The sequence below is a fragment of the Numida meleagris genome, unplaced genomic scaffold, assembly GCF_002078875.1.
Source record: "Numida meleagris isolate 19003 breed g44 Domestic line unplaced genomic scaffold, NumMel1.0 unplaced_Scaffold193, whole genome shotgun sequence".
Lineage (NCBI taxonomy): Eukaryota > Metazoa > Chordata > Aves > Galliformes > Numididae > Numida > Numida meleagris.
In genome coordinates, this window is record NW_018363728.1 from 186,339 (window position 1) to 207,810 (window position 21,472).

The 21,472-nt window shown below is 37.9% G+C and overlaps 1 protein-coding gene across 1 annotated transcript in view; it reads left to right on the plus strand.

Annotated features, from left to right (window-relative positions):
* ESR1 (estrogen receptor 1) overlaps positions 1-21,472 on the plus strand; it is a 188,566-nt gene that overhangs the window by 85,237 nt on the left and 81,857 nt on the right. The window contains 1 exon segment of the mRNA XM_021382255.1: positions 14,726-14,916. Coding sequence (XP_021237930.1) covers positions 14,726-14,916 — 191 coding nt within the window.

Here is a 21,472-nt window from a genome sequence, read left to right on the forward strand (position 1 = left end):
TCACTGTGAGCTGCAGCTTTCCTGATGAGATTTATGCAAGACCATCATGGATTAATAGGTTTGCCATGCCAGTCTTAGTGCAATGTTCACTTCCGATATTCAGCTGTATGCAACATCTGGGTGAATATTTTGGTTAGAAATGAGTAAACAGATTAACTATTTATTTATTTATTTATTCATAGACATCCATGTGAGAATATTGTGCAACAAATAGAAGTTGAAACCTGTTCATTTTTCTTTTTTCTTTTTCGTTTATAAGAAGCATACATATATGGGTAAAAAAGATAAGAATCAGCCAGGATTCTCTGAGTGTAGAACCCTGCTGTTATGTGTGTCCTATGTGAGCAGCTAATAATATGTTTATAAATGTCTCAAGTGTGTGGTTGCTGTGTCCATAATACAGAACATTTGTCTATCTAATAGACATTTTCCTTCCTTTGTAATTTATAATTTATAGAGCAGGGAGCAATTACTGTTGACCAACAATAAAGAGTGGGAAGATTAATGAGGTACTGTATTGTGGCACCTCAGAAGCATCTGAGCTTAGTCTCTGGTGCTATAAGGAATAAGAAATGAATAAGTAGATGACATGTATTTACTGAAACAAAATGTAGCTTCATAATATCTTGCTAAGAAATGATCAGCAACATAAAAGACAAGAATATGGATTTCTGACAGATCTAATTTCATAGAATCATAGAATTGCTCAGGTTGGAAAGGACCTTCAAGATCATCAAGTCCAACTACAACCTAACCATACTCTCTTTTCGGAAGTGAAGGCTAGGGGTTACTTAGAGGAATACTAATAACTCTCCTTGAAGGGAAGAAGAAATTTTAAATCAGTTTGAAAAACAGTTTGATGAGAGTGTCTCAAATTGTGTCCTTTATATGACAGTCTGCCCAGATTCTATTTCTTATTAATTTTATTTCGTTTCTTACACTTTCAACTATAGTTTTAGCATGCGTAATTTTCTGTTTCTAGAGAACATGTATGGCAAATCTAATAGATAAGTTATGTTTTATTTCACAGTGTGTCAACAGGGCACACACAGAACATCTAGGCTACGTGGCACTGCCAGATTTCCCTTCCCTGTTTCAAACTCTAACATGTTTATCACATGGTTTATTGCTGATTAATGTTCAAAGAATGAATTGGCATGCAAAGTTGAATTCATTACATCCCAGAAGACAAGTATGAGTCAAGTACCTCAGCAGGAGCAATGTTTCCTCACTAACTACACAGATTATGAGGCATCATATTTCTCTACATCTACCCTGCTTCCACTGTGAATGAAAGGATAAAGCATGCTACTTTGAGACTTGCTTCTTTGCCTACTAGAGTCCAGATCTCTTGACAAAATTTGTTACTCATTTTTCTTAACTGAGGAAGAAGGGTATATAAGTAGCTACAAAGCTTGAATATTCTATTGGTCTGACAGAAGCTCAGCACCATTGGTGAGATGCAGCTCTGCTTGTATGTGATGGCCGGTAAGTATGACATGTTTTTAGACTGGCTGTTTGCTTTCTGTCAGGCTTTTGTTGCCTGTCCTGTGATCAACAGCACATACCATGTATTCAGCATCTGCTTCTGTCCAATCTGTTGCACTTACTAGGCTTTCAGGCATCCAGGAGATTAGTCATGTTTGATTTTCTGGAACATGTATTCCTTGCACGGAAGAATCAACTAGGATTGATGCATCTGCCTTTATGGCTATCCAGCCAGTGTTTCCCCATGACATGCAGTGTGTTCTAGTCTTTTTTGCAGTCATAGCCTGCAAATTGCTTAATCTGTCCATATGGCTAGGACTGTGCGGGTCCCATGTACTAATAATTGGTTTTCATTAAACTGGCTCAAGTGCAAATAAGTCTGTACATTTAAAAACTTGTCTTTCTTTCACTGGGCTCTAGACTGTGCACCAGTGCAGAGGCTGTGTTCTAAGGTTTATTGTTTTGGGCATGGGCTGTGGGCAAACCACATCTTCTGGGGCAAGTACAGAAGCATTTTTACATTTGGGTGTCAACTGTGCCTTTTGCATGTTTTCCCAGGAGGGACAGCTCCTTTCCTTCTGTCCATATGATGTCATCACACATCTCAGCTCTCTTTCTCCTGTACTCTTGTAGTTGGCATAGGGTGTTGTAGATGGCCTGATTGGTAAGCTCCTTGAGAAAAGACTTTTGTCTCTTCCTCTGCTCCTTAATTCATTCAGGAGACCTACAGGCACTTCAATGTACTTAAAAGCATGACTTCAGGAAGTCCTTTATTTTAGCAAGGTTTATTTTCCTGTGGCTGAGAAACCATTGATTTTTTTGTGGGTCTGCATGTGGTTGAACCTACCAGTGTTTTTATTTCAAAAGTGCATTTGAAAATGGAGAGTACCATTTAAAGTTACTTTCTGAGTTTAAAATGTTACTTTAAGAAAAACAGCCATTTGAAATCATATATCAGTTTAGTTTGGAATTTTTGAAACAGTGTCTTCTAAATTGTAATGTGGTATACAGTCTACATTCTTATTTGATATATCATGATGTGAGAGAGAACATTTATGTCTTTCAATCATTTTGCTCTAAAAATGTACCATTTAGTCTTCTTCGCTGAAGGAATTCGCTATAGGAATTCAAAGAAGCTCTGGGTAATAGGCTAAACTGCAGTCTAATTGTATGCATCTGAAATATTTAGACAGAGAGCTTGCCTATGAATAAAAGGAACACATGAACCCATGAAAACCCCATAAGGGCAAGGTGAAAGAAGATTTATGACTAATTCTTGTGTTTTTTACTGGCATTTACCTTTGAATTAGTCTGGAGGTAAGTGTAGTAATCTGACAGCATTTCCTGAAACACCCTTTCCTAGTCTATTGAGTGCATTTAACCTTCTCCCTTCAGATGGTAGGATTGTGCTAGTTTATTTGGAAATTGGAAAGAAAATGAAAAATGAGTGTAGTTACTGAGTAATTCCAAAGAAAGTTCACTAGGAACAGTGAAACTCTGAGAGAAAAGATTTGTTCTGGATGTTGTATTACATTCTTATATGAAAGACTGAAATTCAGCTTTTTCATAAAAGCCATATTTTAATTCTAAGAATGATGTAAGAAATGTAGTAGTACAAGTTTTCAGCTTAGTCTTTAATAGAGATAAGGGTAACCAGATATTTCTGTAAAAGTGAAGGCTGCAGAGGATATACACCAGACATATTCAGCTGGAGCTGGCTTTTTTTTTCTTTTTTTTTTTTTTTTTCATACTTCCAGCTTTTCAAACATATTTCATTCTTCAGATTGTTTACAATAAAGTGAGTTGTCCTTTCCCTCTCAGACCTTTTGCCCATCTGGCTCTCATCTTTGACATACTTCTGGTCATAGCTGATTTCCACACTCAGCCTCCTGTCTCTTCTGTCCCCAGAGCCACTCTGCCACACACCAGCTCAGTATCACTTCCAGAAAATCAGATCTATGCAGTGCCCACAGGCACTCTGTCTGTCAGCAGCTTCTCCATCAAGTCTGGCATACTTTTAGGTACTGGATGAAGGTGTTTCCTCAGATTATGTGACTCCTCATACACCAGAGTCTGTGAGGTTGCCTAACTGAATGCGAGACAATGTCAGAGACAGCTCCCAGACCAAACTGCCAGGAGGTAGGAATGGGCAGGGAAACCCTGAGTAAGTTGGCTGGTTATTAATTTGTATCGTGTGGAAGTGGATCAAAATGTTTATTTCACGGGTACAGCTCCTAAAAGAGCAGAAGGATGTCCATTGATCACAGATTAAAAACGTACAGCAAAACAATAGTTGGCAGAGATTTTAATCTAACAAAAAATAGTACTGTTAATTTTGAAATAAGCAAATGGTATCTGACAATGTTAAAAGTAGCAGAAATCTGTAAATGGACCACTTGAAATTTCAGTCTGTAAGAAAGAGAACTCTTTTAGAGCTGTTCACTGGAATAGAAGTTGAAACATTAATCATTTCTGAAATCATTCAGGGTCAGTACGGTCCCCAGCCTTTAGAAAGGAGAAATCGATTGTAAAAGTATAACAACTGAAGAATTACTGATTAGGGAAAAGGATTATAAGAAAAAAAATCCAAAGGTTAAAGAGAATCATAAACTAAATGCAACAGAGTAGTAATATACAGGAAAGGCAAATTTTATTCTGTGAGGACTGAAGCAGGTGAAGAGATAAATATGCTGTTTTAGGAGAAACTAGAAAAGCCTCATTCAGAGTTTCATTCAAGGGATGAGAACAGCAAGAAGATGGGAGAATTAGGAAAATTTGTGGAGAGAAGGCTGGAGGTTGAGATGTGGCAGGAGTGCTACAAAGGGAAGATTTGTACTGGTAGGACTGTGACTGTGTTGTTCTCTGAGCTAAGTGGTAATAGCTGAGGACAAATGAGCTCAAGTTCCAGCAGAGAATGATGTAGGCTGGACATTAGGTAGTGAAGCACCAAGCAGACACAGGGAGAGCCTTCTTCATCAGAAGTATAGTCAGGGAAAGTTAAAACAAGGAGACCTGAGAGGCAGGTCTAAATATATAGTCTTTTAAGGGATATTCCATCCTCTCTTTACCGAAGCTGAACTTCGTATTTTAGTATAAAAATATACAGTGATTGCAAGATGTGTAATTTTTGTGGATCTATTTATGTTGTTTTTTCATCAAGACTGCAGTGTAGTTTGACTAGTGGTAGAGTGTGCAGTAAATCTGGCATGTGGTTAAAACTGTAGAAGTATATCTCTGAACATATCTGTAGAATTTTATTTATATATTTATTTTTGCATATTGTATACATGCTTATTTCTTTGTGAATGTGTTATTTAATAAAAAAATATTTTGGCGTTTGAATATTTTTTCTTCAAAACTTAGAAAAATTGATATGTTATGGTGTTTATCATATATTGTGGCTATTATGACATCTCTCTTGGTTCTTCAGAGGTATGGTTTTAGTTCTCATTTTACCCCATGGGCAGTGTCCTGGTACCCAGACCCTTGGGACTCCAGTGGCATGTAGGCTGTAACAGATGCAGCCCCAATCCAGAGAAGAAAATATGGAAGTACAAGTCACATAACACAAAGCTCTATAGTAAATGAAATTTCATTGTTTTAAAGCTATCATAGAGATTTTTAAAAAAACTTAAAACGTTTAAATTCTGTTTGACTGACTTGAAACATTTTAGTTTTACTTGTAGGTAGTTCCTAGCATTTATAAGGAACTGCTCATCACGTAATTTCAGAAATTTTAATTTCAGCTTTGGTAAAAAATCATGTAATTTTGTTTCCTTTGTGATTAATGAGATATATGTGATAATAATGATACTAAGGTCCCTCAATCCTTTTTAAATTGCAAATTTAGCTTGTGCTTATGGAACAGATGAGGCAGGTCAAAGGAAACTAGGACTGGATGTTAAGATTAATAGGAGTTAAGTAGCCATGGCAGATTGAGTTGAGAGGATAAAAAGAGGGACAGAAGAATGGAACCTTCCAGCCTGAGACACAAAGAATATAAGCAGTGACGGAGGAAGAAAGAGAGCTTTGCATGAGGAGCCCGTGGGGAGAGGAGAAGAGTTTGGGAGTGTCACTCCAGGCACCAGAATTTGTTCTTTCTGGACAAGGAAGTTGAGACTGGAAGGGAAAGGTGAAGGTAAATGAAAGACTGGGAAAAGAGGGGCTGAGAAGATTAAGTGAGAGTATTTGAAAAAGAACAGCTGTGGGAGGGCATGGCCACTGGCAATATTTACTACATTTTATTTCTTCTAATCTGGAGTAGTGACTTGGAGTGTCACTATTTACAGCTGTTAACAAGTATCGCCAACATCCTTCTTCTGCTATGCTTGGGTAGGGACTGAGAGTCCCCTCTTGCTGTTGTTGCCTCCTGCATTAAGGAAAGTGCACCGGTATGTTCCAGGCCTGCTCCCCATGACTATAAATGTGAGGCTAAAAGGTAATAATTTTGTTTAGCTAAGCATCCTCTTCAGAAGGTGAGAAGCTGCACGCAGATGAAACAGTTTGCAACATGTATTCATAATAAGCTCAAAGTTGGGTGACCTGTGCAAAACTTTCTGCTTCCATTTTCTGATGTTATTATTATTACAATGATACATTTTTAACTTATGGGATAGTCATAAGAGAACTTCTGCCTTAGTATATGAAAAGGAACAAATCTGCAGTATGTCATATTCATATAGTGAAAAATGACACTGTAAATTCTCTACTCGTTTCTCACAACTACTGGTAAATAAAAAATGGAATGAAGCATATTCAATATTCATATTCATATTCTGGACTTAAGAACTGAATTCTCTGTCTAACTGCCACAAATACTTCTGTGAATTTCAGAATTTTTTTAAATCAAGGTCTTCACAAGTAGTCTTGTGTTGTATTGTAATTTTCTTTGTGCTGAATGGAAGTCCTACAGTCTGATTTATGTAAGTGTTGAACATTTACCCTTGCAATTGCAGACAAGGGAAGTAGCACTCTGAACATATAAAGTGCTATTTAATAGTGGGTACTTAAAAACTCAGATTTGAACATGATTCTGTATGTACTGTTGCCCTTAATCTCTCTCAGCCTCGATTTTCATCCTTTCGACTCAATTAGAAAAAAATACATTCGTTAGCATTTGTCAACTACTCAAATGTTATAGTGGCATGGCAATACTGGAAGAAAATTAATTCTGATGATAAAGTTGTATTCAGCTAGTGTGCTGACAGTGAAGAGTTGGAGAGCTAGAGAGTTGGGCAAAGAGGAACCAGATGAGGTTTAACAAGAACAAGTGTAGACTCTTGCACCTAGGGAGGAATAACCACATGCACCAGTACAGGTTGGGAGATGACCTGCTGGAGAGGAGCTCTGCAGAGAGGGACCTTGGGGTTCTGGTGGATGACAGGTTGGCCATGAGCCAGCAGTGTGCCCTGGTGATCAAGAAGGCCAATGGAATCCTGAAGTGCATTAGAAAGAGAGTGGCCAGCAGGTCAAGGGAGGTGATCCTCCCCCTCTACTCTGCCCTGGTCAGGCCTCACCTGCAGTACTGTATACAGTTCTGGGTTCCCCAGTACGAAAAATACAGGGATCTCCTGGAAAGAGTCCAGCAGAGGGCCACAAAGATGATAAAAGGCCTGGAGCATCTCCCCTTTGAGAAAAGGCAGCAATGAGCAAATGAGCAACCTGGGTCTGTTCAGCCTTGAGAAAAGAAGACTCAGAGGCAATCTGATTAATGTTTATAAATATCTAAGGAGTGGGAGGCAAAGGGACGAGGCCAGACTCTTTTCAGTGGCGCACGGCGATAGGACAAGGAGAAATGGCCACAAACTGAAGCACAGGAAGTTCTGCACAAATGTGTGTAAGAATTTTCTCACAGTGAGGGTGACGGAGCACTGGAACAGGCTGCCCAGAGAGGTTATGGAGCCTCCTTCTCTGGAGATGTTCAAGACCTGCCTGGGTGCCTACCTATGCAACCTGGTCTAGGGAGCCTGCTTTTGCAGGGGAGTTGGACTAGATGATCTCTAGAAGTCCCTTCCAGCCCCTACAATTCTGTGATTCTGTGAGGATAATGCAGCAAAAAAAAACCTTGCACATGTATTAGTTGACTAAACCAGGCCAGGACATAGACATGTGCATCACTATGGTGGCTCTCACTGCTTAATAGCTTAACATTCCCGTGCTGGGTTTGGCCTGCCTCAGTAACCTTCTCCCAGGTTGGGGCTCAGGACAGAGGTATGCAAAGGTCCTTCATCCTTGGCTGCAGAGATGAAATCTTGCTCTTCTGGGGAGGCTGTAGAACAGGAATTGGGCCCTTTGATGAGCCCCAGCTAAACTTCATCAACAATGGAGGTTCAGCCAAGGATTACTGCTGGTTACTGTTTCTGTTGCTAGAACCCACCTTCACTGCACTAACCCACTTAATGCCAGCTGTGGCCTGGTTTAGGGTCCCATCTAACCTAAAATATACTGTGAATTTATCTGCTTGGTATACAACTGCATCTAACATCGCTTTCTCTCCATTTTCAAGTTGTATTTAGCTAAATTACAACTATTGAAATTTGGGGATATTTGTTTTAAGCAAACATTTTCATTTGGGTATAGTGTATGATTTTTTTTCCATATTCATTGGATCTACTTTCTGAGAGTACAGTTTGAGGCATTTAATATGCTTAGCAGTTTTCTCTTTGTATATTTGGTTGTTCCTACTGCACTACTTCTCCTTGAGATATCTTTTAAGTATTTTCAATTTAATTCTGGATAAATTATATTTTATAAATATTTTACACCATATAGAAATTCACATTCTAACAGCAAATTAATTAGTTTCATATTGAATAGCATAATACTTCATAGATTAAGTCCATTGTGTGGAAAGCTTTATCCCTGCTAGACCTTGGTTGCGCTTGAAAAGAACATTGTTTCTGAGGCTCTTTACACTGAAAAGTTCCAACCATTCTGATAAAAAAAAAATTAGTGGCTGCAAATTCTTGTATTAAAATAAATTCATAGTCTTGCTCAAGGTGTCTCCTTCAACTGCTCATAAATGTTTCCCTTTAACCTTTCCTTCCTATGAAATCTCTTTATTTTAGATAAAAAGTGTTGTGAATAAATTGGGCCCTACCTCACTTTTGGCTGGATTGTGCACTATGGGTTGGTTTAAATTCATCCTGCCCATCAATCAGTGTTATGACATGAAAATATAGTTTACATTACAAAACTGTTATTCCCTCAGATACGGATTACTTTTGTGTTGTAGTCACCATGAGGTTAAAGATCTCTGGTCTGCTTTACAGTTGGAGATGACCACTGAATGTTTAAAATGCCTGGGGCTCTTCAGCCTGGAGAAGAGAAGGCTCCGAGGAGACCTTATAGCTGCCTTTCACTACCTGAAGTGGGCCTACGGGAAAGCCGGAGAGGGACTTTTTATAAGGATATGTAGCAACAGGACAAGGGGAAATGATTTTGAACTGGAAGAAGACACATTTAGACTAGATTTTAGGAACAAATTCTGTACTATGAGTGTAGTGAGACACTGGAACAGGTTGCCCATAGAGGCTGTGAATGCCCCCTCCCTGGAAGCATTCAAGGCTAGGCTGGATCGGGTTTTGAGCAACCTGGTCTGGAGGGAGGTGTCCTCGCCTATAGCAGGGGCGGTTGGAACTAGATGAACTTAAAGGTCCCTTCCAACCCAAACCATTCTATTATTTTATGAAAACAGAGGTGTTTTGTTTGCTAACAAATTTACTGAAGAACAGATTCAGTGTGACATAAGTGGTAAACATGAAAGCGAGTGTGGAAAACTGCTTGTCCTGCTTTTTAAGTTCCAAAGCATCTTCAATTTTATATGTCTGCTGTATTATTATATTTGGAAAAGAGCAGTAAATCATGTGTTCCCTGAGGTTTTTTGCTCTCTAATCTATTCTATTTCACTGGGGGCCTTGGAGGAAAGTCTTTATCTGGGGTTTTCTTTCTTTTCGATATGTGTTTCTCTTTGGTAAAAATAGTTGACAAGAACTTTTGGTCTTTCTTTTGTTATTGTTTGCATAGATTACAAAGGAAATTGTTGAAAAGGTTTTGCTATTGTATTTTGGGCAGGAGAGTCTTGCCAACATTATTAAAATTGGGTTAGGTTGTTGCATGATGTTCTCCAGAAGGCTAACCGTTGAAACCTAACTGAAAACAGGATGAAGAGCAGAATGTTTTTTTTTTTTTGTCAGATACAGCATCAGTGGTCTGTGATGTGCACAGGCTAGCAGATGATTTATGGATAAAATATGAGATTGATTTCGCAAACTCTGCATTACTGAGATCCTCTTTTTCCAAAGGGCTGCCTCCTTGCATCTTCTAAAAGTACTACGGTTGTGATAATGCAAAGTTTATTTATTTCCTGATTCCATTGCCATGGTATAAACGGAAAGGGTTGGTGACTGTTATTCCTGGTGAGGATGAGGCTGGAGACTTTCTATTCTTTTCTTCCCACTGTGATTCACAAGACCCTCAATGTGATGATTCTGTAAGGCCAGTGTTCAAAACTTTGCCCAAAGTGGTGCTTGAGTGATTCTGATTTTACTGTTACTGGGGGGTGGAAGCTGGCAAGGTCCATTGGATTCGTTTTGTTTGGAGAAGGTCTGCACAAAAGATTTATAGTGATCTTTCAATATAATAAGTTTGTGAACAGAAAGAAAAAGTAAAATACAAAATGCAGGGGCATCATTGGCAGGCATGAGTAATGGTGTTAGTCTTGTGCCTTTCTGTGATCCTTTTCAACACTGATCCTCTGTGTGTTTGTAGGAATCAAAACCTTCAGATTTTACATTTCTTGTGTGAAATTTCTTATCCATTCTACATAGGAGAAGCTTTTCCGTCTGTTTGTTTCAGGCATTTTTTTCAGTCATTTCTTATTTTTGTATTTTTTAGTAAAAATATATATGTCAGCCTAGTCTTGATCTGAGTGAAAATAAATATTTTGAAAAGGTGAAAATTCGAATGATCTAGATTGAGTGATGACTAACAATCTTTGGTATTTCTTTACTATATTCTGGCTTTACCTGTTGGTTAAAGCATTTTGTAACCAACTGCAATTGCTTTAGTAAGTGAAGGATGTAGTAAAAGTAGAATCATAGAATCATGCATTGAAAAAGACCTCCAAGATCGTCTAGTCCAACTGTAGACCCATCTCCACCATGCCCACTAAACCATACCCCTCAGTGCCACATCTCCATGTTTCTTGGTCACCTCCAGGGACGGTGACTCCACCTCCCTGGGAATCTTGCTTCTGAGAAGAAATTTTTCCTAATATCCAACCTGAAGTACTACATATCCACAAAGATATGCAGTTGTTTTGGAACTTGACATTTTATTCATTTTAGTGTGTTTTAATGTGCTTTTTAAAATTTTAAAGTTAGACTTTTAACTTATTTTTCTTACTCATTGGTATGAAAATAATTTTCGGAACCTTGTCTGTGTAACATGCATATTTGTAGCAATGTTGAAGAAAATGATTAAACATTGTGAATATTCATCAGATACTAAATCATGTATACCTATCAGAATAGTCTATTTCTACTACAATTATATTGGCAATTATTTCATAGGTTTATATACTCACAGACTCATAGAATAATAAAATCATAGAATCATAGGATCATAGAATGGCCTGAGTTGAAAAGGACCTCAAAGATCATCTACTTTCAACCCCTCTACTGTAGTAGGGTTGCCAACCACTAGGCCAGGCTGCCCAGAGCCATGTCCAGCCTTGCCTTGAATGCCTTCAGGGACGAGGCATCCACAACCTCCTTGGGCAACCTGTTCCAGTGCGTCACCACCCTCTGGGTGAAAAACTTCCTCCTAATATCTAACCTAAATCTCCCCTGACTTAGTTTAAAACCATTCCCCCTTGTCCTGTCTCTATCCACCCTCATAAACAATTGTTCCCCCTCCTGTTTGTATGCTCCCTTCAAGTATTGGAAGGCCACAATGAGGTCTCCCTGGAGCCTTCTCTTCTCCAAGCTAAACAAGCCCAGTTCCCTCAACCTTTCTTCATAGGAGAGGTGCTCCAGCCCTCTAATCATCTTGGTGGCCCTCCTCTGAACTCGTTCTAAGAGCTCTGCATCTCTCTTGTACTGAGGGCCCCAGGCCTGGACGCAGTACTCCAGATGGGGCCTCACAAGAGCTGAGTAGAAGGGGACAACCACCTCCCTCTCCCTGCTGGCCACTCCTCTTTTAATGCAGCCCAGAACATAGTTGGTCTTCTGGGCTGCAAGCACACGCTGCTGGCTCATGTTCAGCTTCTTGTCCACCAGGACCCCCAAGTCCTTCTCCTCAGGGCTGATCTCAAAGAGTTCTTTCCCCAGTCTGTATAAGTACCTGGGATTGCCCTGGCCCAAATGCAACACTTGGCCCTGTTGAACCTTATTAGGTTCACATGGGTCCACTTCTCCAGCCTGTCCAGGTCCCTCTGGATGGCTTCCCTTCCTTCCAATGTATCAACTCCACCGCTCAGCTTGGTGTCATCTGCAAACTTGCTGAGGGTGCACTCGATTCCATAGTCTATGTCATTGATAAAGATGTTGAAGAGCACCAGTCCCAAGACCGACCCCTGGGGGACACCACTTGTGGCTGGCCTCCACCCAGACAGAGAACCACTGGTCACAATCAACTCTGTTTAGATGCTGGAGACCAGCCCTGATGAAAGGGATTCAGGGCTCTTGGTCAACAGTGAGCTGAACATGAATCAGCAATGTGTCCTGGTAGTCAGGAATGCCAACTGTATCCTGGGATGCATTAAGCACGGCATTGCCAGCTGATCAAGGGAAGAGATTGTCTCACTCTACACTGCACAGGTGTGATCTCACCTTGTATATTGCTAGGTTTGGCTTTGGTTGCCACAGTACAAAAAGGGCAAAGTTATTAGAGATTGTCCAAAGGAGGGATACAAAGATGGGGAAAGGTCTAGAAGAGATATATGAAGAGCTGCTGAAGTTGCTTGGTTTGTTCAGCCAAGAGAAGAGGAGGCTGAGGGGAGGGCTCATGGTGGCCTACAGCTTCTCATGAGGGGAGTGGAGGGGCAGGAAGCTGCAGCAGGGGAGATTCAGGTTGGATATCAGGAGAAAGTTCTTCACCAGAAAATGGTCAGGCACTGGCACAGGATCCCGAGGAAGATTGTGGTGGCAGTAAACTTGCCAGAGTTCAAGAAGTGTCTGGACATTGCTATCAGCCATATGGTCTGATTTTTGGGTGGTCCTGTGTGAAGCCAGGTGCTGGACTCGGTGATCCTTATGGGTCCCTTCCAACTCAGGATATTCAGTGACTCTATGATTCTATGTTGAAAAAAAAATGTTTCTTAGCTGAGAATTTGCTCTATCAAGTAGTGTTATTGTGCTCTTTTTATCTGTTGTTGTTTCCATGAAAATAAATAGGAGGCATTATTTTTGGAGCACGGTATGTATGTTTTTTAAAAGCCCATCTTGGTTAACGTAAAATTATACTAAATTGATGTATTAAATGATCTAGCTGCAAGCTAGAAGGAACAGGGCAAGGAAGATAAGAAACAGTAACTGATCAGTTCTCAGTAGATTAAAATGGAGTTAATTAAATGAGATACTGAGACAAAGCAAAGTCAAAGAAAGATTCAGGACTTGGAGAAGAGTAAAAAAAACTATCTATATTTGGCAGATTTGGAAACGTAATTACAAATATCATATATGTATTGCATAGTGATTCATAAATGATACTGTTTTTGCTTTTTCATGCCCTAACATTTGACATAGGAAATGATTTCTTTTTCTTCCTACTTTGGCAAATTCACATTCTCAGAATTGTGACACATTCTGGTTTTCACGCATCACATAACAACAGTTGTGCCATGTCAGTGCTTCACCATTTGCAGTTTTTCTGTCTTGCACACATCCTAAGGAAAAAAAAAAAAGAACATTAAAAATAAGTTTTCAAAATTAGCTGGTATATAAGACTTGGCAAAGAACTTTGAGTTTAAAAAATGCAGCTTTTCTGAATGATGCCAGTAACAGTTGTGCAGCCTCACAGGGCAAATCAGTCTGCTTCTCTAGTAACTGTTATTCATTGAAAGTTGTTCAATGAAAATATGTCATATTTTGGGACAGAAAGTATATATAATGTGGGACAGAAGGTATATATTTAGGGGGTGGTTGGCAGCACATGTGAGAGTGTATGGGTGGTTATGGCTGCTTTAAAGCTTTTGGGAGTTCAAGATGGGCTGCAGCAGGAGGTGTTGGGGAATTTTGCCTAGAGGAAAGAGAACAGTTGAGTGTAAGAGTCATCAGAAAGCCATAGAGGAGTACTGGTTTGGAGCAGGAGGGGCTGTTGGTGCCAGAAGTCTCAGTTCATCAAAATACAGAATGTTTTGTTGCACTGAAGAAGGTAATATGACAAATTTGGGTATATAAGAAGAAATCTGGAAGTAACCCCCAGGATTCCTAGGTTCAAAACCAGAATATTTTGAGAAAAGGTTGGGACTCAGAGGAGACAAGAGCCACCTGTTTAGTAAACAGTAATTAGAACATGCATGATAAGTGGCTAGTTACTGTAAACAGTAGTATACTTCATGCTGTAACTTGTATGATGTTGTCACACCCAATTGGATTTTTCTCCCAAACAATCTGTAGTTCAGACTCTTATTGCAAAGTGAGTTATGTGAGACCTGTTTACCTTCTAGGAGCAATCTCAGAGATCACTGCTGTTCCTCTTGTTAATTTCACTTCATCTCATCTCTGAATCTTGTTTATTAAGCGTACAGAAATGACCTGTAATAACATCTTACCAAATGTGAATTCATTGCCATTTATGCTATAGATTTATTCTGTTTTCATTTTCAAACTATTTACTGATACTTCAGTCATGCTGTACCCTGTGGACAGGAGAAGGTACACTAAGAATTGCTAATTTTTTTTTTTTTGACTTTTTTTGTAATATCTTTAGAAAAACTGATTATCAAATATCTTTTTAATTTTTGAAGGTACAATGCCTAATAACATCAGATTAATTTGTGAAGAATTGTGAGGAATTTCCCAGTATTTTGTGATTTCTACACTACTTCAATTAGAATAGGAAAGTGAGATACGAAGTAATTTTTTTTCCTATCTGTTCAAAATCTAGATCTTCGAAACTATAGATCTTCAAAAATAGATTTGCTCTTCTTTCTTAGTCTACAGGAGTGGATGAGACTTAACAATGCTGAAATATTTGTTTTTCTTTTTTTTTCTTTTTTTTCTGCTGCTAACAGGCCAAGCTCTGATAACAGGCGCCACAGCATTCGAGAGAGGATGTCTAGTACCAATGAGAAAGGGAGTCTGTCCATGGAATCCACAAAGGAGACCCGGTACTGTGCTGTGTGCAACGACTATGCTTCAGGCTACCATTACGGGGTCTGGTCTTGCGAGGGCTGCAAAGCTTTTTTCAAAAGAAGTATTCAAGGTAATAAGCTGCTCAAGTGAATTGCCTTAACTTTTTACTCTCAAGGAAGCTACTTGAGATTGCAGCCTGAGCCCAGGACAATAACATTTATTGAGATTTTGTTATCAGTAACTGTTTTCTCTTATGTATCCTTAGCTCTGTATTTGGTGAATGCTTCTCACAGATATGTAATATATTGCTATTTAGACCAATAGGGATTATTTATATATAGGATATATAAATCCTATATTTATATATAGGAATATTTAGACCAATGAGGGAAAAGAATAGCTTCTGTGCATTGTTCTTGGTTTCTGTATGTCTGATTTTGGAGGCAGTAAGAAATCTAATTTAAAAATCAGTATTGGATCAGGATGACCACTTTTTCAGGTTATACATGTCTCTTTTTTGTGATTAAGTTCCTATCCAAAATTTCTTTTTGAGAATTCACTGTCAGATGAAAGTTAATTCATATTTATTGATTTCTTAATCTTAATTCAGTGCTCACTTAGCAGAATGGTTCAATCCAAACCTCAACTACTTGAACATGTGAGATATCTTTTGAGCCAGTGTTTGAAAGGAATGTGTCCTTGATGAAATAATATTTATATTTGCCTGCAAAGCAGGGCTTTGAACTATACACAGAATGGTATATTTCACAGCCGTCTCATGACTAAAAGTGTTCTGTGCAAAATGTCCACTGGATTAGAGGGCATCTAACAGAAACAATGTAATTACTGTGACCAAGATAATTCTTGATTAAAATGTCTGTCACTCTGTGGGACGACTAAATTTTTTCCTCTGCTTAACACAAAAAAATAGTGTAAGGACTAAGTATGATTCTACCAAAAATCCTATTCAGTATCTCTGGAGAACTAAAAATGAAACATATTTCTTCCTGACTGAATAAATAGAAAGAGAAAACTAGCAAAATGCTGTGATTTAGGCAGGTTTCTATAGTTTTTTACATCTGTGGGTGATATACTCACACAGAAATTCCTGTTGCTCTTTTTATGAAGTAAACATAGCAAGAAACAGTTTTTACCTGATATCAATCACTAGGTGTGAATATTGCCTGTTTTGTCGCAAGACTGCCACTGAGTTAAATAAGACTTCCAGCATTCTGCTCAAGAACTTTTCCAGACTTAAAGAAGAAAGTGAAAGACTGGCTTTGGAGTAAACACTGAGAAATTGTTTGAATGCCAGTGATTAGTTAACACTTACTAGTATTTCTGCTTTTCCAACTCCTTCTGATGATCTGTAGAAAAGAGAGTGGTTACAACAGTTTGAAAATAAGCGAGACTGGGGTGAGAAAGAATGAAGTGCTTTTCTCTTAGCATCAGAAAGGCATATTTAAACTTGTAAGGTTAGGAGAACAGCTTCTTAATTTGAATATTTTTCATTATGAGTTCCCTGCATGAATCAAAATTATTTGTAGAATTTTGAAATTCTGTCCTTGAACTTGGATTGAACTAAGTCATCTTACCCATAACACATTATTTTTTAATGTCTGCCTCATTTCTTATTTTTTTATTATCGTTTAGATCAATTCTAAATAGGCAGAATAAATTGTTGCATCTCTTACCAGTGTGTCTTTGTGCTGGGTGATCCAGCAACAAAACAAAAATTGAAAGATTATTGTGTAAAAGTTAGAGTTAGTTACCAAGTAACCATACAGAACAGATATTCAGCTTTTGGCCATTATGGATAAAGAAATTAATCTGACTCTTCCATTGAGTTCCATGGTTCTACATCAACACTTGAGTGATTCTGCCCTAGTCTCTTTGTGTATAAGTCTTAAAGTCCTTAACAACAGATCTGTTATTTGTTTGTACAATAATACATGCTTTTTGGTAAATTTAGATCTTGCTTCTTTACATACACTTGATATAATTTTTAAGCAGTCAGTCTTTAAAATTTAAAGTTTAAGTTGTCAGTGTCCCGTAAAATGCTTCTGTTAATCATTAACTTATGTTTGCTTTAATTTAAGCCCACTCCTTTCCTTATCCCTTGTTGGTATGAAGAAGAATTATTGCAACGACCTTTTACATAGTTGAACTGTTATCATATCTTTCTTCAGTCTTCTATTTCTTTAGACTAAACAAACTCAATTCTTTCAGTAGAACATGTTTTCTAGACTTCTGATCCCATTTGTTACACTCCTCTGTACTTCCTTCCATTGATCCTCATCTTGGATAACAGCTATTGTAAGAAATTACATCCACTAATATCAGGAAAATAATTAACAGATATGAGTACTTGTGAGAGAATTGTGATCATTTGGTCATAGAGAGATTAAAAGGCCTTTAAAATAGATTTTAAAGTTGTAGACGCCCAGTCTTGGTAAACTAAGGGATTTTTTGAATTTCCGACTGGATTTGGAAGAGATACCTGCTTTGGCATTTGCATGTTCTCACTGAACATGCATGCAATTTAAAGAAATGAGTAATTTTTTGGCTGAGCATACATAAGAAAACTTGCCATTTACCTTGCCAGATGGTAATAATTTTAAAGAGGTTGTGGTTTATCTAGCAATGAATGCTACTAAAGAATAGAAGACTATATGGGGTAAATCTTGTTTTATCTGAATTGTATGTATGACGTGCATTCCTAAAAAAGGGACAAAAATTTCCTTGGAATCATATGATTAAACCATATTGAGGTAAAGAGGACATTTTTGTATAAACAAAAATATAGAACATTTTCAGCAAATACTTTCATTGCTGTTTGTAGTGAGTCTTCAAATGCAAGAGAACCATGCTACTTTTGTGCTTTACTATACCGTATTTTCCAGTACATATATTGATGTAAAGATAACTGGTCATTTTTATGGTTTTCATCAGAGATTTCATAGCAGAACTGCTATAGCAAGGATTGATGTTCATAATGCATTATAATCAAAATATTCCATATGGTTCTTAATAGAACCACAGGAAAAAATGAGTGAGTATAGACATGAATGCACTGTATGGGGTAATCTGTTTTCCTCACTATGTGATATTATCCTCAGTGGTATCTTTGGATTTTCTATTTCTGCAAGTTAACCACCAAAATTTTGAGAAGACTCACATATACATTGGACTACATTAGATTGGAGATGAATAGCTTCATTTTTATCCAGACAATTAATGGCTCTATAGATATTTTGTGAAATTTATCTACTAAATTATCTTTCTTTTCTGTCAAGCAGTTAATGCTTAAAAGCTACCCTGAATTAGTAATTGTCTTTCAATACCTGTAACTGCTCAATTATGTTTTAACAGCAGATGATTGGTGAAAAGTTCAGCTTCCTGTTGAAATTGCCAATGCCATTTTGTTTCCTCATGTCGTAAAATTGATCTGGGGACTTTGCTTTGAGAAAACATTGTGCAGACTGATATTAATGTGTTAAGTTTTATTGGAGGAAAAAAATCATATGACACCAAGATCGCTGTGTTGCTTGGTGATATATGAATACTTTATTCTTTGAACAGCATATGCGTCTGCTGAGAATGTAGTTTGTCAACTGACTTGAATCTAGATGCATAACAAGCCATCACATCACAGCACACTGTACTTCTCAGTTAAAATATTTATTAATTTTCAGATCAAAAGGGTCCAGTAGATCATTAAGTCTTCTCAATATAAACTTTATTTGTGTACAGAGCCCAGTAGCTTAATGAAGGTAGATCTTTTATGACATGCCTAGCCTTGATCTGTAGTCTCAAGAACTTTCTTACGAGTGCTAGTTCTAATGATTTGTCCTCACATCTGCTAAAAAAATCTTTCTAATTTATATTACTTTGGCTTTTACAACACATACACAAAACAATCTAAAGAGTACCTAGTATCTCTTCCCAACGGAAAATTCTTGTAACTTAAGTTTTTACAGTCAAATCACCATGATACCATGTGAGATTAAGTGCTTGACTTGCTCACTGTATATCTTTATATTTGCCGAGTAATTTCCTTTGTCTTTAGACTTTTTCTGATTCCCCTTTAGTAACCTCTTTAAAATCTAGATAGCAGAATTGGATGAATTATTTCAATGTTAGCCTTACAGATGCCATTTACAAATGAAAAATCCCCTTGTGACTCTCACATTCTTTTCCCCTCCTTCTAACTCTCTTGTTATTTGTAAAGCCACCAAAGGGTATGGAACATGAAGGTATTACTCTTAGAATCTCTGAACAGAGTCCAACAAATGCCTGTGTTTATGGGTCTGAGGACCTGCAGAGGGAGAACAAATGATTCAGAAAATTGAGAGGTAACGCATTACATTGAAGGGTATCTTGATCTTGGAATTGTCAAAGTACTTTAGAAATCCTAATTTCAATTTCCCTGTCTCCTTCATAAGCCTTTCTAATTGTTTTCAGGTGCGCTTTCTCTGCCTTTCAAGTGCACCTCTTTACAGCTGTATCCTCAGACAAAACTCTTGGAAATTTCACAAATATTCAGTTAAGAATTTCTTTGTAATGCGAGGCAGTACCAGCCCAGCAAGTGGAGGTTGGTATCTGAGGATGAATAACCATGCTGAGGGATTCCAGAGGTTTGCCTTGAATCACAGACTTGAATCACAGAGATAGAGTGGTCTTTGAAGTATAGAATTCTTGAAGCTGAGAAGTATTTTAGTTGTGTGGCTTATGGTTTGATTGCAGTTAACAGTTTTGTCTTTTGAACATAAAGGAGGAGTTTTGGCAGTGGACATGGAGTGTTATCAATTGTTTTAATTTCACAGTGATAGCTTGACAGAGCTGTACTCTTTTTGAAAGTATGTAGTTCAAATTTTAGTGCTAAGAGTGGTGGTAAGACATACATATTTTCTTCTGAGATGGAGAGACTTGCATTGGTAAAACATGCCACATAAATGGACAGTTAGGTAATGCTGCAGTGCAGCATTTGAAAGATTGCCTATTTGAAGGGTTTCTGAAATATTTCCTTTAATTTTCTGGTACTTCCTTGTGTTTTTATGGTATTTTTGTAATCTGTTTGATAACAGCTACAAATGCTGCACTGACCCTGAAGCCAAGAAGACAAAAACTCCCTAATAAGACTGCTTGCATGTTGATTCTATGAGCTGTCAAGTAGAATGAGAAAAACTATAGAATACGAGCCTAAGTGAGGCTTTCAGAGGCAAATACTGCAAATAAACAGGGGACTCCTCACCAGTATCTAATCTCAGGGTGGAAAACACACAGTTCCAGCTTGAAAGGCAGGTGATAGTTAGAAGTCTTAGAAAACATGTACTTGAAAAGAGCAGAAGTATTTAGCCATCACTGTGACAGTTCTAATGACCTTTGATCAGCCAACTTCATCTGAAATTTCTTTTGCTTTATTTTTGTTTACAGTCTCAAGTTAAATACATGCTATGATTGTTGCTCTCTAATATGTATCTTGAATATCAGAACTCTAACTGATGGTGATCTTGTTTCAGAAATGTATGTATTTGAAATACAAGTGTCAATACTTTTTCTTAGTCAATCTATTTTGAAGTGGTACTGTTTCAGTGAATTTTAAATACTGTGTTCAGCATGGATATGGCAGTGATTTAAGATGGTTGCATCCAGATACTTCCTTATTTTTTATGGTCTAAGCAAACCATTGGGCTGTAGTGGACGTTGAACCCTAGTCCATTTTTCTGTCCTGTGATAGGATCAACTGTTGCTGATTACTTACATGTTTATTTAGCTGCTTCTTTAAAACTTGTACACTGATCCAGTATTTATCTCTCCTTATCTTTGAAGGCTACTATGAAATCTGAATCTTCCTTCCCGCAGGTTAAGTTCATCTCTTATTTTTCTGGCTATCATGCCACAGGGAAAAAAAAAAAAAAAGTATTCTTCTGCAACAGCCTACAAATCATCAAAGACCGTTACCACACTTTTAAAAAAATACATCATTACATTTTGCCTAACTCAAAGAAACCCAGTTTATTCAACCTTTTCTTACAAGTTTTGTTTTCTAGCTTTGTAATCTCATTGCTCTACTTGTCCAGTTCTAGGCTCCTCAGTACAAGAGAGACATGAGCGTACTGTTGATAGTTCAACAAAAGGCATGAAGATGAATAAGGATCTGCAGCATCTTTCTTATTAGAAAAGGCTGAGAGAGCTGTGACTTTTTAGCATAGAGAAGAGGGGTGCTCTCAGGGCAGAATCTCATCAATGTACATAAATACCTGAAGGGAGAGTGCAAAGAGGATAGAGCTATTCTTTATTCATTGGTGCCCAGGGCCAGGACAACAGGCAATGGACACAAACTGAAGTATAGGAAGTTCCCTCTGAACACCAGGAAAAGAAAAAATGTGTGAAGAAAAATGTAGTATCATTGCATTTGTTAGCCCCATATGAACAAATGTTGAATGTACAATAAAAGGTTATAACAATTTTTAGTTAAAGTGTTCCAATGAAACTGCACAGTAATTTTCAGATCTCACTCTTTCCTAACAGATTTCACAAAAGAACAGAAGGTTGTGCCTAATTCCTTTATAAGCATAGACACTCACATTCACAGCTTAATTATCCTTGGACAAGGTCTTTGGATTTAGAGCTTGGGCTCTCTTAGCAACTACCCAGACCTGTTGAGAAGATGAACAATTTTC